This window comes from Dreissena polymorpha, chromosome 14 (genome assembly GCF_020536995.1).
Source record: "Dreissena polymorpha isolate Duluth1 chromosome 14, UMN_Dpol_1.0, whole genome shotgun sequence".
Lineage (NCBI taxonomy): Eukaryota > Metazoa > Mollusca > Bivalvia > Myida > Dreissenidae > Dreissena > Dreissena polymorpha.
Genome location: NC_068368.1, coordinates 20,012,669 through 20,032,560, shown reverse-complemented (window position 1 = coordinate 20,032,560; position 19,892 = coordinate 20,012,669). Strand labels below are relative to the sequence as shown.

At 35.4% G+C, this 19,892-nt stretch overlaps 2 protein-coding genes across 3 annotated transcripts in view; both read left to right on the top strand.

The window, feature by feature from the left end:
- Positions 1–3,951, top strand: part of LOC127856871 (M-phase inducer phosphatase 1-like) — a 70,335-nt gene extending 66,384 nt beyond the window's left edge. For both annotated transcript variants that reach the window (XM_052393045.1, XM_052393044.1), the window contains exon 11: positions 2,193–3,951. In XM_052393045.1, coding sequence (XP_052249005.1) covers positions 2,193–2,333 — 141 coding nt within the window. In that variant the 3' untranslated portion in view covers positions 2,334–3,951. The remainder of the gene's footprint in view (positions 1–2,192) is intronic.
- A 3,878-nt stretch (positions 3,952–7,829) lies between these two features.
- On the top strand, positions 7,830–12,743 carry LOC127856894 (transmembrane protein 26-like). The gene is made up of 3 exons (XM_052393089.1): positions 7,830–8,264; positions 9,785–9,918; positions 11,596–12,743. Exons 2-3 carry the CDS (start codon positions 9,856–9,858, stop codon positions 12,157–12,159), a joined length of 627 nt encoding a protein of 208 aa, XP_052249049.1. The 5' UTR covers positions 7,830–8,264; positions 9,785–9,855; the 3' UTR covers positions 12,160–12,743.
- The last annotated feature ends 7,149 nt before the right edge of the window (positions 12,744–19,892 follow it).

Sequence of the window (19,892 nt, the reverse complement as noted above, 5' to 3'; positions counted from 1 at the left end):
TTACAATTTTTACAATGGAGTAGTTAATGTGTTTTATATGTATGTAAATGAGAACATGTAGTAAATAATATGAATGCTAATCAAAATACAATATTTACTTACCAAATTTGGAGAGATAAATGGTAAGAATGCATCTTCTGCATGCTTTTATCATTTCATGTATAAGTTCAATCTTGCACATTCAAGCAAGAACCATTTGCTCAGATACCGTTGTTAAAGGCCCCCCCCCCCCCCCCTCCTTGACATGAACTTAAAGGTATATATAGAATCACCATTGACGTCTGTCGGACTGTAAGGGGTGCTTGACAACTCTTGCATGTACAACATTTCAAAATGTTTGTAATTTTCCTCATGATATATGAATTGTGCCAGGGAACTTTTTCTTTCTTTATAAATTACCGGTACAAAGTAATTCCCAATTGAGCAAAAATGCTAAGATTCCCAATTGGTGTCGGGAATAATTCCCAACACAAAGGAAAGTTTCGGCCGTTTTGTTCCTTAGTTTAACTCGCGACAAATGAATATATTAAATCAATTAGTTGTGTGTAACCTTGTGCTTCATTATTGTGGGTTTTATTACACAGCATATTCAATCAATAAAGCTGTTTCCATTTCCAATGTATTTTCGCTTCTATTTATGTTCTCATATATTAAAACCGTTTGTTGTTTTTAATGAAATAAGTCATATTGTAAGCAAATATTATGCAAACATAATTAAAGTTGGTCAAAAGTCACAGGAAAGCATTCCATTGGCAAAATTAGGCTAAACAAACAATCTATGTACAACAAACTGGAACTGTTTTACAATGACACATTAGCAGCTTTAGTTCTGATGTGTCCAGAGGGATGTAAATACCTCGGTGAACAACAGAAATTAAGGATTATTTATAAGTCAAACAAAAGAGATGCAATTTTTTTGAGAGTTAAAAAACAAGTTATTGATCATTTGTTCTTTTATCCCCCGCCAATGGAATAGGGATATAGCATTGGCGTTGTCCGGCTGTCAGTCAGTGTGTTAGTCTGTGCATCTATCTGACACAAATAAAATTAGGGCTATATCTCAGAAAGTATACAAGATATCAACATGAAGCTTCATAGGTGTACATATATCAAGGAGGAGAAGTGCCATGCACAAGAATCATAACCCCACACTTTCTTTAATAAAAATAATTATCCCCCGCCATAGGCTGAGGGATATTGTTTTGGCGTGTCCGTCCGTCCGAAGCCATATCTTGGAAGTGCTTTGGCAGATTTTATTGAAACTTGGTACAAGTATATATATGCTAAGAGGATGATGCACACCAAATAGCATTGAACACCATCTGTTAATAAGGGAGTTATGGCTCTTTGTATCTTGAAAAAAATGCTTTTTTGAGTGTCAAATATAACATTTTTGTGTCCAGAAGCATATTGGCTGGGGATATCAATTCAACAAATTTGCTTGTTGCCCTTTGGTTGTTTATGCCCTCAAAGGGTGGGAAAATAGTGATTGTACTGTTCCGTAACACTTTTTTGAAAAAAGCTCATAACTTCTATTTGCTTCAGATGTAACCTTCATACTTGGTATGCATGTGTAAATGAACAAGGCCTTTCCATACGCACACAAATGTTGATCCCTTTGACCTTGAACCTAGGGTACAGGGTTTAGGTTTCAAAATCTGTGTTTAGGTTTCGAAAAATGCTCATAAATTCTATGTCGCTTCAGATGTAACCTTCATAGTTGGTATGCATGTGTATATGGACAAGGCCTTTCCATACGCACACAAAATTTGACCCCTTTGACCTTTAACTTATGGTCCTCGTTTAGGTTTCGAATTCTGCGTTCAGGTTTTTATAAGCGTTTTTTGGGGTTATATCTCTGATATGCTACAAAATTTCAGCATGAAATTTCAGTGGGTGTGTAGATATCGATGAGGAGAAGTGTAATGCATGAGAACAATTACCCTTCACTTAACTTTTCTTTTAGAAATTGCCCCCATCTGAAAAAAAAATGTATTTGGCGGGGGTTTAATTATTTTAATTATTGCTTTTGTTAATTGTCCCACTATGATATATATTGTCCCAACATTTTGTGTGTTCAGCTACTCTTTTAATACTGGTTGGATCTCTCTCAAACTGTCACAATCTGAATACCTGCAGCATTGTTGACTGTTTTAGCCTGCCCTCCGTGTACATGTGTCTGTATTTTGCAGCACTTCTGTGAGCCGCCCATGTACAAGCCGATGCTCCACAAGGACCACGCTGAGGATCTCAGGCATTTCCGAGCCAAGTCCAAGTCCTGGGCCGGTGAACAGCGATGTACGCGCCCGGGATTCAGACCTCTCAAGTTCTGAGTCCTGCAGTCATCATGGACCTCTTAACCTATCGGTCCTTAATCATTCATGATTTTCACACATTATCACTGGCTCAGATTCTTAATACATTATCAGACAAAAAATAGGCAGCATTGAATGCATATATATTGAAAGGGACATTTAATACTATTATCATTGTAAAGTTTTTACTTATGTTTTTATATTTTTATTTTGTTGTGTTACACTTTATATGAGAGCTTATATATACCTACTCACTGGTTTTTGTACAGCACCTAAGCCAGGAGGTTACTTTGTTGAATCGTCTTGGTTATACATGGAGTGCTCTAGTTTATGAATGTACAAACTGTATAGGTCTCTGTGAATACCCCACCACAGTAGGTTGTTCATTGTTATGCCAGTCACTGGTAAACTGCATGCAAAAAACACAGTGTAACACTGGCGTAATAATGTTCTTAATGCTGTGAAGCAGCTTGTAAATCTATTGTACATTATAGCGACATAATATTGTACATTATAGATTATAACACCATAATTATGTTTCGTAAATAGAAAAGAGTGCATGTTCTATCATGCCTATTCTTTAAAGCATCTCATTTCTATTCTTTGCTCTCTATTTCTGTCCTCTTCTTTGTGAATCAGTTGTGTGTGACCGTGAGATAGTTATACATGGTTTTGTGGAAAATGACGGGAAATAGTTCCACTTGTCTTGGAGTGTTTCCTAATGAGATGTGTGTGTGTTTGTGTTTCTATTTATGTGTAGTAACTTATCAGTGTTGGTTGTCGTAATGCAAATCCATTACAATGTGTGCTATTTAGGGTTATTTATTTCTGCAAAGAAACTTAGTGTCACTATTCATTTCAATCATAAGCTATCAACAATCATATCAATTCACACTTTTAAACATTTTACTGCATTCCAATTTTACATTTTTATTGTAAACCTCAATGTGTTCAAACTGAATGTGTTCACAGTTCTAGCAAAAAAGTTTAAACATGCAACCATGTACTACTAAGTATTTGTTGTGTCAGCATTTTATATTTTTACTTCGTAAATATTTGTCATTTATTTATTTGTGTACTTTATATTTATTTATTTGTTTTGTTCATGTCATTTACCTAGCTTTTGTTGCTTAGTTTTCTCCCTTAAAGAAAGATGATCTATCTGCAGAAGTTAATGCGTCGAGCCTCATTCTGCGAAAACTGGTCTTAATGCATGTGCATAAAACTGTTGTCCAAAGTTCGCCTGCGCAATTTGCACAAGCTTATAAGAGATGAAATTTTCCTCCTAGACTGGATTTTTGTTTAGGAGAGGGTTCCTTTAAACGCAAAATACCACAAAAGCCGGAACAGTTGTAGACTGCACAGGCTTATCTGGGTGACACTTTAAGCACATGCATAAAGCCTTATTTTCTTAGAGAAGCCCAATTGATAAAAACAAACAACTTTTTTCCTTTCTTATAATTTCCTTTGTACTGATAATATCACTTTAATAACGAATCATGAAATAATTGATGTTTTATATATACTTGCCTTGACAGAATGCGTTATTTTGATGGGTAACAGCATAGGGGAGAGAACTCTGTTATAGCTCTGTAGTAGCAAAACTGTAGCTCATTAAAGAAATATATCATTATAACTTGTTGTTCATGTTGTGCATCAGCAACTAAAGTCACCATAAAGTTAGAGTCTATGGCAATAACAAAGTGGATTCACGTTGAAATATAAATGATGTTTTTTTTTTCAATAAATGCACTTTAATTCATCAAGTTCAGTAAGTTAATCAAATATTATACAAAAGAACAAATTTGATAGGAATATATGCAAAACTGTAAAGATGTTAATCCTCTAGTGGATGCAGCGCTCCTGACTAAGAAGCAATACGAAGAATTGACAGTAAATAGCACTTGAGCCAACTTTGCCTTCATTCTTTGTAAGAAACCCTGTCCAACCATCAGTATATAGAATACTCACACTTACTCTAAATGTAAGCTTACAAATGGCCGATCAAACAGGCCCCATATTATGCAATTATGTTTATCTCTGATAAACTATTTTCTATCTATTAATAGAAAACTGTATCGGTTATATTGTAACATTGTTTGTGCTGAATTCAAATTTTGTTAAAAGCCCGTAAGTACCCAAAATCAACAATATTTCATACAAATTACAATATTAAAAAAAATAATGTCAACACAAAACCACAATGTTCTTATAGTTACATCTATTTTACCATACCACATCTAATGTTGAAAGTGTGGCTATTGCCATAAGGAACACTTGATTATGCCCCCCTTCGAAGAAGAGGGGGTATATTGCTTTGCTCATGTCGGTCGGTCGGTCCGTCCACCAGGTGGTTGTCAGACGATAACTCAAGAACACTTGGGCCTAGGATCATGAAACTTCATAGGTACATTGATCATGACTTGCAGATGACCCCTATTGATTTTGAGGCCACTGGGTCAAGGTCACGGTGACCCGAAATAGTAAAATGGTTTCCGGATGATAACTCAAGAACGCATACGCCTAGGATCATGAAACTTCATGGGTAGGTTGATCATGACACACAGATGACCCCTATAGATTTTGAGGTCACTTGATCAAAGGTCAAGGTCACGGTGACCCGAAATAGTAAAATGGTTTCCAGATGATAACTCAAGAATGGATACGCCTAGGATCATGAAACTTCATGGGTAGATTGATCATGACTCGCAGATGACCCCTATTGATTTTGAGGTCAAAGGTCAAGGTCACGGTGACCCGAAATAGTAAAATGATTTTCGGATGATAATTCAAGAACGCTTATGCCTAGGATCATGAAACTTCATAGGTAGATTGATCATGACTCGCAGATGACCCCTTTTGATTTTCAGGTCACTAGGTCAAAGGTCAAGGTCACGGTGACCCGAAATAGTAAAATGATTTTCGGATGATAACTCAAGAACGCATATGCCTAGGATCATGAAACTTCATAGGTAGATTGATCATGACTCGCAGATGACCCCTATTGATTTTTAGGTCACAAGGTCAAGGTCACGGTGACCCGAAATAGTAAAATGATTTTCGAATGATAACTCAAGAACGCTTTTGCCTAGGATCATGACACTTCATAGGTACATTGATCATGACTCGCAGATGACCCCTATTGATTTTCAGGTCACTAGGTCAAAGGTCAAGGTCACAGTGACAAAAAACGTATTCACACAATGGCTGCCAGTACAACGGACAGCCCATATGGGGGGGGGGGGCATGCATGTTTTACAAACAGCCCTTGTTTTTTTATGGATAACTTTATTTTACAAAATACTTTTTGATTATTGAGTATTTGTTACTTAAAAAATATTTCATTCGAGTCCTGTTTCAATAAAAGTTGATACTTTTAACTCCGTAGTAAACATAGATTTGAATGAACTTTCTTTTGGATGGTTAGTTATCTTGGTGATGCCAATGTAAAACGCCATGTTTTTTTTTCAGTAGTAACATCGCGACAAATATCTTTAATATAAAAGTGATCAGATTCTTTAAAGTAAAAGTTATTAAGAACACAGCAGCAGAGATCAATTACGTATGTAGCATGATCGCAGCAGAGAGCACTTAAGTAACACCAATTAAGTATGTAGCATCATGACAGCAGAGATCTATTAAGTAATTCTAATTGAGTCTGTAGCATCGTCGCAGCAGAGATATATTATGTTACACCAATTACAGTATGAAGCATCATCACAGCAGAGATCTATTAAGTATAACCAGTTAAGTATGTAGCATCACGGCAGCAGAGATCTATTAAGTAATACCAATTGAGTCTGTAGCATCGTCGCAGCAGAGATATATTACCAATTACAGTATGTAGCATCATCACAGCAGAGACCTATTAAGTAACACCAATTAAGTATGTAGTAACATAGAAGCAGAGATCAATTAAGTAACGCCAATTACAGCCTGTGGCATCATCACAGCAGAGATCTACTAATTAACACCAATTAAGTCTGTGGCATGATCACAGTAGAGATCGATTAAGTAACACCAATTACAGCCTGTAGTATCATCATTGCAGATATCTATTAAGTAACACCAATTACAGTATGTAGCGTCATCGCAGCCTGTTTAGTAACACCAATTAAGTCTGTAGCATCATCGCAGCAGCGATCAATTAAGTATGGGAGAGTCCACTAGGCATAAATGGGTTAATATTTGTGTTTTACGGTCCCGATTAAAGCTGATATCAACGGTAGTTATTTGTAGTTCTAGTGAACGTTATAACCACGTGTGTTTCACGGAGAACGTATTTTGTTTTGAGAAAATTATCCGATACAGAAGTATACACACGTGTCGTGTCGATTTAATCCATAGGATTTTCACCTCAAACGTCATTGCAGACAGAAAATGTAGTCCTGTATAATGCTTTCGGCATATTTGTTTCAGTTGAAAACAACAAAATTTACGGGCTTAAAGCGGCCTTTTCACAGATTTTGGCATGTTTTGAAGTTTGTTATTAAATGCATTATATTGATAAATGTTCACATTGGGTCTAAAAATCTCCAGTAAAAAAAAAGCAAGAATACAAATAAAGAATTTCAAAAAAAGTAACCCTCAACCACTGACCCCCCTGGAGCCATGGAGCAAAATTCTACCGCTCTATCCACTAGACCATCCGCTCTCATGGCATGTTCAGCGTATTTTTCACGTTATATATGCAATCATAGTATCAACAAATACAACGACAACAACAGAATTCTCCGAATTTTTCAATCGTTTCGCGTTGCAACGCTTTATGATTTTCAGGCTTTTAAATCGTCAAAAGATGCTAATAATGGATATTTTAGAGCATGTTAAATGTTTAGTATTACTTTTTCCTCACAAATATCATAACTTCAAGGAAAATTTGCGAATCTGAAACATTTTTTTTCAATTTTGTCAATTTACCAAAGCGTGAAAAGGCCCCTTTAACACTAACCTAATTGTTTTTTATTCGAGTTAGAATGATGATCATCTATGAATGAACAAATATTTTTACCATTTTATGGTAGGAGTTTTATTTCGCTTAGTGCAATATAATGTATACATTTGTGTTTTTCTTAGGCTATAACAAGTATTTTTTAAATATTCATTTAAACAATCTTTGAACAAGTCCCTTTAACTGTCAATTCTATATTATGATTAAAAATTATAGACGTTCGGGATTTCTTTTTCTAATTGCGCAATGAAAAACTTCGTACAAAGAGCTCATGAAAAGGAGTAACTAAACATGTATTGACCAACAATGGCCAATCGGTCAGATACCATTAAACAGTATTTGACACCAGAGTTAACGAATGCAAATCCAATAGTTAAGCTGGATCGATAAAATTTATATGAATGCTGCCGAAGTGCCGGGTGTCATTTTGTGTTAAAGATCTCTTTAAATATAATGTCGTGTTTACACTTTTCATAAAGATTAAACAGCAATTAAAATTTTAAACTGGAAAATGTTTGAACTAAAGTTGTCGACTTTATGATTGTACCGTCTATTGCGGTTCAGGATAATTAAAATACAGGTTTTCCAGTAACGGATAAGGATAACAGTTAAAAATGGATGACAACGCAGACACGAAACAGTCCATGGAAGTGGACGATATTGATGAAACAGCCACCGATGAAACTACAAACAACAAAGATGAACATAATGAAGAGGGCGAACATTGCCCACCGACGTGTCTCAAAAATGTGGATGAAAAGGCGAATGACGCACCTACATACATAACGACCACTCGTTTTTGCGAGACAAGGTTTATAAGCGCTCCTTAAGCTATTTGTCCTGCGTGCGGTGATGATCCTACACAGCGTGCTGGCCGCATGGCGCGTCGTGGTCTCGCGAGGGGACGACTACTTTTGGGCGCTCACCGCTGGAAACGCGTTCTGGGCTGTCGAAATATTTGTCTCCATAAAGCAATTGAACGCCAGAAAACAGAGCAGGTATCGTATTTAAACATCATATGTGAAAATATACACAGTTGCTTGCTCATCTAAGACTCGTGTTCTCGTATATATTGAATGGATTAGTTTCGCAATATTGCCTCGATTGCCACTTGACCTGCGTTCGTTTGTATCTCGTCATATCCGTGTCTAAAAGTTACATATATATTTCTTTTTTCGCATAGCTGGTCGACGCTGGGGTATGATGAAATTTAAATTAAATGAACTAGTGTATATAGATGGAGATTTTACTTTTAAAACTAAGATTGCCCTCTAACTGATACTATTTTAATATTTACTAAGGAGCAATATCCCTATAGACAACTATAGTTTCGTTTTTCGTATAGGTGGTCAACAAAGGGAAAAGAACTATTATTAACACTAATACATTACTTAACTACAAGTAAGCGTAACTCATTTCGACATATGATTTTCATTACAAACAGCTTTAAAGTTATCAGCATTTCTATCCGATAAGTATAAATTTCATTCAACTACGAATAAAAAATAACATTCAAATATAAAGTTGGATTATGCGGTTATATATGCCCATCATACGAATTCATATTCATGTATTTTTTCCTTGTAAAAAAGACTCAAAGGTTTAAATGCACAAAATAAACGAGTAATATCTTCCATATGAAGATTGAAACAATAATTCTATTCACTAGTTCAACTTGTTGCAGAATAATACAATTAGTGCTGCAATTATTAAACTACGTTTGAAATTATGTTATAAGATTCTCACGAAAACACATTAACATGTTTACTCGTTATATTGTAAATTGATCTTTCTTCGAAATGAGTATATTTTTGTTTGTATTTACTTCATGCTGTTATTGTATACGAATGTAAATGACGATGAGCTTGTAATGCTTAAGTCTGAATAAACTATTCTGATTCTGATTCTGATTCTAAAAGTTAAAGAGAAAGACCACGATCGTGCGTCGTGCGTGACAGATTGAACGACAACTAGAGTATGTTTGTATGACCCGTATAAATGCAGACTAACCATAAATCTCATCGGATTCTTACGTAATTATGGAATCAATAAAATTATTTTACACCTTATTCAATCAGTAGCTAGAAGTTCAAATGAAAGTTCCTAAATTCTCAAAGTAAACATGCACACTAAAGACGAACATAACTATAAGGCCTACGGATATTTTGAAACGTTCTTCTGCCCGATGAAGCGTTAAAGAATGTACATAACATTGAGCCTATTAATCTTGTGAAAGTAACACAATAGTACAGTGATCAAAGCGATATTTCAGCGGTCGAGCCCCAGATAAAGGAAAACAGCATTAGCCACCAAAATATGGTAGATTAAAAGCATTAACAAGTCGGGGTGTTTTTGTTTGATTCGCTGCCCGCTCGTCGCGGTATTTACTAGTAAGTGATCGAGCCTTAGGTAAAGTAGAACAGATTAAGCAAAAAAGAATAGGGTAGATAAAACCATAAACAACGCGGTGTGTTTTTGCTTGTTCTCGCTGTCCGCTCAAATGTTTCCCATGTTTCAGATGGCGCCCCAGTTTTGTTTTGTACCTTCTGCTACTTCTTCCTGCTATATGGCTGCTGCAACTGCACCAGTATGACAGTCGCGCGGTCTGAGCAGCCGACTCAGAACACTACCGGCTCCGGGGGCAGCACCCTGGTAAGACACCGAATTAAATTGAGCGTCGCTCTAGGAAAACGGGGTTTAATGCATGTGCGAAAAGTGGCGTCCTTCATGAGCATATGAAGTTCGAACAGACTCATCAGGGACGACACTTTCCGCATGTGTGGTATTTTTCTTTTTAAAAGGAATTCTCTTATTTATTATCGAAAATCCAGTTAAGGCAGAAAGTGCCGCTCCTGCGGATTGCACATGCTAATCTGGGTTTTCACACTTAACAATTTAACGTACATTCAATTCCGTTGTTTAAGAGCGAGGCTCAAATTATAGAGTGAACATACCGGTAGTTTCCCGACATGTCTGCAGTGAACATACCGGTAGTTTTCCGACATGTCTGCAGTGAACATAACGGTAGTTTTCCGACATGTCTGCAGTGAACATACCGGTAGTTTTCCGACATGTCTGCAGTGAACATACCGGTAGTTTTCCAATATGTCTACATTTTCAATTTCCAACATACATTATATAAATATTACATGTCTGACAGGGTTTTAGTAAAATTGTCAACTTGAAGAAATACTCGCCTCGGTTGACAGTATTTTTCCGAAAGTTGACAAATTTACTGTCAACCAGTCAGGCATGTAATATTTATTTTTTACACCGAAAAAACTATTCAAACATGAACAATTTATATGAACCACGAACAATTGTAATATTCAACAAGACTATTGCCAAGCAATATATGTCCCCTACCGGCACCACCATTGTTAGAAATTCCACCATTGTCAGATTTTTTTTTGTTGCCATAGCATTGACGTAGAAACAAAATGAAATGACATGCATAATCTCCATATTGCCATCTAGGCTATCAATGTTTCAAGTTTCATGAAAAAATATGAAGAAATTTTACAGTTATCGCAGGATCCAAAACAAAGTGTGACTCACTGACAGACAGACAGAGCGCAAACCATAAGTCCCCTCCGGTGAAACCGGTAGGGGACAATAATTGTATTTAATTTCAGCCATGATTGGCAGATTTGGTCGTCTGTTTACACCGGAAATGCAAAACTGCGTACTGCGCATGCGCGAATGGGTTAGTATATTTTTTATCATTCCGGACGTGACTGCTAAGGTAGCGGGCGACAGTATTTTTTTTAAGCAGGCGACAGTATTTTAAGGACAGTATTTTTCCCGCTGGGTCTGACAGTATTTCTATGTCACGATGGCCTATGGGAGTTTAGCATTGTGAATAAAAGTGAGGTATAATAATTTCAAATATACAATTGTCACTTAAAACGCGCCAAAACTATTATATCCAAATATCAAAGTTTCAATCCGAACGCGAAATAACTATCATAGAAAGACATGCAAGGGGCACATTGGTAATGACGTAACTACGGTATCCTAGTCAAGTGTATACATATCATAGTCAAATGTACAAATATCAAAGCGGACGTGACATAACTATGATAGTCCAATGTACAAATTTCACAACGACTGTTACGTAACTATCATGGTCAAATGTATAAAAGTGTGACATCGCACGTAAAGGATGACAAGAATCATTTCCAATATTTTCAGTTCATGTGTCCCGCTATAAGTGTATCTACTGTAATATTATACGTTTCAAGTTAACATAAAACATGTTTTTCCTTTCCCGTGACTGCTTTCGAAGCCGAAGTCTTAAATACCACGTGATGTGTTTGCATTCTCCAGGACAACTTGCTGAATATCGAGGAGACCACGTGGATAGTCGTGATCCAGGAGACGCTTATCTACGTGCTGCTGTTCGGCCGCTGGCTCAACGACGACGTGGCCGGCAAGAATCTTTCGCAGCAACTCATCAACTTCCTGGCAAGCGCCTCCGACATCATGGAGCTGTACGCGCTATTCGACCTGCCCGACGTGCAGACGCACTTCACCAGCACTATTGCTGTGCTGGCCATCTGGTCGATGAGTTTCATCCAGTTTATTCCGGTTCTTACCAAAACCATACACCGTCAGAATGCAGTGGCCGACTCGTCTCCACCGTCCATCGAAGCGGGAGAAAACAAAAAATCAGCTCCAAGTTCGCGGAATTTTCATATAGCGGAAGTTGTCTTGACCTTCCTCTTCCAAGACGGGCCGTTCCTGGCAGTACGTCTGTTCATCATAATTAACTTCAACACAATATCGCATAGCTTGGTTTTCTTCGTGATCAAAAACGTCGTCACAATTATGTTGCTGATATACCGCCTCGCTGTGTTATTAAAGGCTAAGCCCGGAAAGAAACAACAGTAATGTAATATGAGACAACAATCGAGCCTCGTTGTAGGAAATCTGAGCGTAATGTTTGTGATAAAGTATTGTCCTATTTTAACATGTGCAGACCGCACAGGCTAATCAGGGACTCCATTTTCCGCCTAAACTTGATTTTCGATTAGAAAAGACTACATAACAAAAATTCCATAAAAGTGAAAAGTGTCGTGCCAGATTAACACGTGCAGACATGATTTAAGCCCTGTTTTCCTAGAACGAGGCTCTGTTATATAACAGGGATGTGATCGACCCATCTCAAGCCCGGAAGGACTGATTGGCTTTCCAAAGTATGATCCCAAGTTCGAATCAAGATAATGGTTCACTTGTTTTGAAATAAATTTAGGGTCATCAACGTTGCCTTAGGTACATTTAAAGTGTTATTTCCTTTCTGCAGCATATAGTCTGATTTACTTATTGTCTGTTCTATGTTTTATGTTAAAACATTAATTATAATAGTATTTTATTTACTTTCGTTTTTAAATCAACTAACAATGTCTTGAAGTTTTGATGCTTAATTTACATCCTCAGTGAAGTGATGTTTTTTCTGTAAGCTATTCAAAATACAATACAACGAACTTTCTTTTTCCAAATGTTGATGCTGAAATGACCATAGCTTAGTTAGGTAGTTTCAAAGGCTAATGTTTGTTTAATTTCTTTACGGTATTGAACCATATATCATTTCAACTTTATGACTTAAGTAAAACCATGAGAACCACACAACGTTATTGATGATTGGTCGAATTTGTTAAACAGTGAATGCTTGTTTTCTTTTGTTTGGTAAGCTGTTGAGATCCTATCTAAGAGTGAAAGCAATTTCTAAAGTGTGTGCGCATGCGTGGAAGTGAGAAGACGCGTTTTTAAAAGATTATAAAATATATGAAATTAGTGATTTATAAGATACATAAATAATGAAAATTGGAATATACTGGATAACAAATATACCGGTAACACTTTACTCGGTTTATAGATTACGGAAAACATGAAAAATACATTAAAGTCAGCATAAACAAAACGATGGTCAGAAAACGTAGTTTGTATACGGATCGCCATTTGTAATTATTTAAGCATACCTACAGAATATTGGAAACATGACCGCGTCTTTGTAACACTGTTTTACTGCTTGTTAGTCCCCTACCGGTTTCACCGGAGGGGACTAATGGTTTTGTCTCCGTCCGTCACATTTTCTGGATCCTGCGATAACTTTAAAAGTTCTGAATATTTTTTCATGAAACTTGAAACAAAAATGATGGCAATATGGACATTATGCACGTCATTTCATTTTGTTCCTACGTCAAAAATTGTGGTTGATATGGCAACAGATAGACTGGAAATAGTGCTGATAATGGTGTTTTTTCTGGATCCTGCGATAACTTTAAAAGTTCTTCATATTTTTTCATGAAACTTGCAACATGTATAAACGGCAATATATTGAAGATATTCAGCGATATGATTATGGTATGTTAATAATATATTCTAAATGTGTTTTCAACAATACCACGAAACATATTATATTTGATAAATTTAACAAGAATTATTCCACCATACCGTATTGACTAATGTATAAAGCATTCATGAGCGCGATGATTCTCGATACTGTTAATAATCAAATCAAATGGCAATTCCCGACAAACCACTAAAACAGGTTTGTTCGAAGAACGCGCGTATAAATGTTTAAAATATGTACGGATACTTCGAGTGTGGCCGGTTGACTCATATATTTTAATTTCACTTCCATTCTTCTTTTGGTTTTCGGTTTTGTATCTATAGGTTAATGACCAGCAATATGTAATAATGTAAAATAAGCCGCGAAAACTCCGCGTAACATCCCGTAATGCATGTGATGCAGCTAAGAACTGCATAGAAAAAGACATTCGCTATCTTTGATCCCATTCATTGAACTCTTTGAACTCTTTACCTTTCATCAACTCCAACCACAATCAACGCCGTATATCTTTTTTTAAAGATATTTCTTGTTTCAGCTATACTGAGCAAAATTAAAATGTAAACACATGTTGAGAGATGTAAGATATATCCAAAAGAAGCATAGTGATTGTGATTCAAGTGGCAGCGAATTAGACACCAGTATACAACAACAAAATGACAAACACATATTTAAACAAAAGAAAAAGAAAGGTTAAACACAAGAAATCATACAGAAGAAATTGAAATGGCCATGGCTGAAACAGACATAAAAAAGGATTAACAGCAACAAACGAAAAGATTACTAGCATTTGTTCAGGAAAAAACTCAGCCCTTAAACAAGTCATTGTGGATACAATTACTCTTACGAAAGACGATATTTTAAAATCTGTAGAGCACAAAATTAATGTTATTGAAAGCAAAATTCCGAAAAAGAAAAAGAGAATGACACCCGGAAAAGTAAAATAAGCCAGATAGAAAATCAATTAGTGATAGCTTAAGAAGATGAAGCCCACAACATCATAAACTTGAAGGAGAACCTGCATGGTCAAATAAACGAGCTGGAACAATACGGGCGTAGAAACAACATACGCATCTCTGGTATCTCTGAAAGTCTAGAGAAAAACACAAATGAATCGGCTGAAACAACCACCAATAAGATTGTACGTATATTGAACGAAAAGATCCCAAGTATGAATCTGACATTGATATCGCCCACTGACTAGGAAGACCAAGAGTCGGTCATACGCGCCCTGTTATAGTTAAATTCGTGTCTAGGCTGAAAGGAATACACTCATGTCAAACAGACGGCAATTTAAAGGGACCGTCATCTTCTTAAATGAGGATTTGACACAATCAACCAGAAAGTACTCATGGCAATAACGAGGACCATATCTGACCAAGAAGCTGTCTGGTCGTGGGACGGAAAAGTACACCATAATCTTCGCTGCACTATGGCTGATTAAAGCCAGCATAATTCATACACATATGTTGTAACCCCATTTCAAACGAACGCCAGATTTTAAACATATCATAATCATGTTTAAACATTGACAATAAAGTGAGTATAGTCAATAATAAACCTGTTAAGCCCCCGGGTCGATAGATCGGGGGTATACTGTTTTTGGCCTGTCTGTCTTTCTTTCTTTCTTTCTTTCTTTCTTTCTTTCTTTCTTTCTTTCTTTCATTCTTTCTTTCTTTCTTTCTTTCTTTCTTTTCTTTCTTTCTGTCTTTCTTTCTTTCTTTCTTTCTTTCTTTCTTTTTCTTTCTTTCTTTCTTTCTTTCTTTCTTTCATTCTTTCTTTCTTTCATTCTTTCTTTCTTTCTTTCTTTCTTTCTTTCTTTTTTTCTTTCTTTCTTTCTTTCTTTCTTTCTTTCTTTCTTTCTTTCTTTCTTTCTTTCTGTCTTTCTTTCTTTCTGTCTTTCATTCTGTCCCAAAACTTTAACCTTACAGTAAAGTTTTGCAATAACTTTTGAAATATTGAACATAGCAACTTGATATTTGGCATGCATGTGTATCTCATGGAGCTGCACATTTTGAGTGGTGAAAGGTCAAGGTTATCCTTCAATGGCAAAGGTAAAAAAAGAGCAAAAAGCGGCGCATTAGGGGGCATTGTGTTTCTGACAAACACATCTCTTGTTAGAAAGTATAACATATCCCATAACGTTATACTAATATTGTTCACAAAAGCATTAGAATGGTATTGATGAATACAAATTAAAATTAAAACAAATATAGAATCTAACTCAACAGCCGTGTATAAACGTGCATGTGCGTTAATGTATACATAAAGTGATTAGTGTAAAACACGTAGGCATGGCTATATATAATGGTTTATGTTAGAAATTTATTGTATGTATACAAATCAATCGTTCTATAAAATTGCGCCTAAATATACCATTGTAATTAGATGCACTACAACACAACAACAACAACATTTATTTCAGCAATAAAGCTTACAATAAAGATTCTAGCCTACAATAGTGAATACAAATATACTTCTGGTTCAGATGAATGTATTTAGTATTTGATAGAGGAGGAAGAAAACTATTAATCGTATTGAAATTGATTAATAGTCTGAAATCTGAAAATGTCAGTGATTATCTATTAATTGATTGGATGTTAAACCTGTAATGTATGTATGATTCTGACATATTAAAAAGCTTAAAGATTTAATCAACAATTTTAACAAAGTAAGAGATAGTGTGATAAAGTTCTCGTAGAATAATGTATGCGTGAAACAAATAATGTACATGCTCTTTTTATACGCCCGTTTTAAAAAACGGGACGTATTATAGTTTCATCTTGGCGGCGGGCGGGCGGGCGGGCGAGCGGGCTATCGGGCGGCGTCCACAGCAGTTTCCGCTCTCTAATTCAAACAGTTTTCATCCGATTTTCACCAAACTTAGTCAGAAATTTTATCTAAACAATATCTAGGTCAAGTTCGAATATGGGTTATGCCGGGTCGAAAACTAGGTCACAGGGTCACTAAGTGCATGTCAAGCATTTAGCATGGTTTCCGCTCTCTAATTAAAGTAGTTTTTATCCGATCTTCACCAAACTTGGTCAGAAGTTGTATCTGGACAGTATCTAGGTCGAGTTCGAATATGGGTCATGCCGGGTCAAAAACTAGGTCACGGGGTCACTTAGTGCATTTCAAGCATTTAGCATGGTGTCCGCTCTCTAATTGAAGTAGTTTTCATCCGATCTTCACCAAATTTGGTCAGAAGTTGTGTCTAGATGATATGTAGGTCAAGTTCAAATATGGGTCATGGTAAAGTTATCAATTTGTCCAAAACCTTCAAACGTTCGTATCTTGTGACAGTTTGGCACTCTTGTTAATATATATATGACAGACAAAAACACGTAAATATGAATCATAACATGTATACTTTAGACAGACATAAGTATTCATATACAAAAATTTTTATTTAATAATAAACAAGGTATATATAGCAGTAGGTATATGAAAAAATCGATAGTGTGTGATGAGTGAATTCATTGATCGATTCATCACTTACAAGTTCTTCCCTTAAATTGTTTGCGTGATATATATATTTTGCTATGTTTATCAGTTCATTTTATTGTTTGTGGACATAAGGATTTTAAATTTTGTTATCGTTGGCCATCTGCAATAGTATGGTTTTAAGTATTTTCTTCTTAGGTGAGAGTATAAGGGACACGTTAGGATAAAATGATATTCATTTGAATTAAATGTGAATTACAGATTTTGCGTTTTCTGTCTTCTCTATTTATATAATAATAAAGCCCTTGTTCAATTTCCAGTTTGTGTGAATATAGTCCGATTCTACTTAATGCTATTCTATATTTACTTTGTTTTATGGTTTTTAGGTATGGTTCGAATTTAAAATTACTTTTGAATGTAAAATACGCGCTAAGCCTTCCAGATTGATTAATATTACTTTGCCAGTTCTGTTTGAATTGATTTAGTATCATGAGTTTGATGGTATCTAGTAATGGTTTAGCAATGCTTTGGTTTATCCATAACTCCGCAAGGCCCATATGTTCCAACATTTCTTTTATTTGTGATGCCCAGTTATTTTTATTGAAATTGACTCCATTTTCTGCGTCAATTTTCAGCATGAGACAAACCTTTTTTATTATGTTATTTTCCTATAAGCTAATTTTTTTTATCCAGTATCGAAAAAAATTTTTTTTCGGTGTTCATTCATAGGTATTCTTCCAAATTCGCCATACATACCCATTATATTAGTTGATGATTTTACGCATAGTAATTTTGCTTAAAAATTTCGAATAGTAATTTTCTTTAAAATTTCGAATGGATTTGCTCAATGTTTTTTGCTTTATGTTGACCCCATACCTCAGCTGAGTAGTTTCAAATTGGACTTATTAATACGTCAAATAATTTTACTTTTTCTTGTGTTTAAAATTCATACTGATTAAAACGGAAAAAAGTTTATGCAATGCCCTTAACGCCTGTTCTGATATGCACTTCTGAGTTCTGTTCCAGTTTCCGTTTTTGAAAAATAAACTCCTAAATATTTAAAGGATGGGGCTATTTCAAGTTTTTCGCCATATAGGAATATGTCAATATTTGCGTGCCTTGTACTTTTTTCAAATATCATAATTTTTGTTTTTGCTGTATTTATCTTCAATTTTCATGTGTTACAGTATACCTCGATATCGTTTAGCATGGATTGTAAAGCGGTGGGTGATGTTGCGAATAAAACCTGATCATCCGCGTAAAGTATTAAAAATAGTTTAAGTTCATTGATTGAAAATATATCGTTAATATTCGAGTTAATATTATCTAAAATATCGTTTACGAATACCATAAACAATAAGGATGATCCACAGTCGCCTGCTTTACTCCTTGGTAAGAGTATATGATGTCCGATATCTCGTTATTAATTTTTATTGCTGATTTGACAATGGAATACATCGCTTTTATAGCGTTAATCATTTTGGTGCTTATGTTATGTGAGACAAGTTTTTGCCATAAGAATGGAAGATTTATTTTATCATTACATTTTTCATAATCTATGAATGCGCTGTACACTTTTTGTCCGCTGTGAATTAATTTAGATATGATTGCCTGTAATAAGAAAATGCAATCAGTAGTGCTTTTACCTTTTTGATACCCAAACTGAGTTTTTATTACTGTTTCATTCTTTTCTGTCCATATTGAGAGACGATTGAAAAGAATTTGTGAATATATTTTAGCTAGTATATTATTTAGTGTTATTCCTCTGTAATTTTGTGCTAGGTAAGGATCACCCCCTTTAAATATTGGTATAACGTAGCCCAATCCCCCGCATTCAGGGTATATAGCGTTGTAAAATAGGTTGTTATATAGTGTGTGTAGGTAAGGTGATATGATATCAAACGCACTTTTTATGAATTCTGTTGATATTTCATCAGGTCCACATGCTTTATTATTATTTTGTTTAAAAACTGCCTTCTTTTTTTTGTTTACTGTTATTTCGCAATCTAAATGTTGATCGTTTATTGCATAGTTTTCAGTATTTTCATAATCAGTGTGTTCATTTGAAGTTTGGGTTTCTCCTAGAATGGAATTGAAGTGTTCAAATAGCTGATTAGTTTGAAAATTGTTTAATTGTTTATTTTTTTATTATAGTGTTTTTAGACAGATTTCCAAAATTCTATAGGTTGTGATTTTGCGATATTTTCAAATTTGGAACCTTGGTATATTTTGTATTTATTTTGTGCAGACTTTCTTATTTTGTTATAAACGGTTCTCTGTTTTGAAAAATATACTATGTTTTCATTTGATTTATTGCGGTTGAAGGCGTTACGTGCATTTTTTTATTTGTGTTTTGCTTCGTGACAGTCTTTGTTAAACCACGGGGGTTTTGCTTGCGGATTAGCGTTGTGACTGCGTAAGAAAGTTTTACTGAAAACCCGTGTTGCTTGTTTATGGATCTTTTACACCCATTATTGCTGCTTCTTCCTGTATGTGCCCGATGATGATCGGAAATATTAACTTCATGACGCTATACATGTATTCTAAAATCTTTTTCAATAAAGAAGGAATGTAGTTGATACTTGTTCGTAGTTTCATTTTATCGTTCCTCAAAAAGTTGTAACTCTGTTGCTCTGGTATCTTGCCTACTATTGAGTAATTTAATGGTAATTAAATTGAAAGCGTTTTAGTTCCCTTGCATTATTGTTTAATTGAGTTACAATGCTATGAGGTTAAATTTTATTTACACGTAAATGTATCATGACTATTGCTGGGCCAAGTGTGAGGTTGAGCGCTCTATAACCGGTTTAAACCCCCAATGCTTTGCACT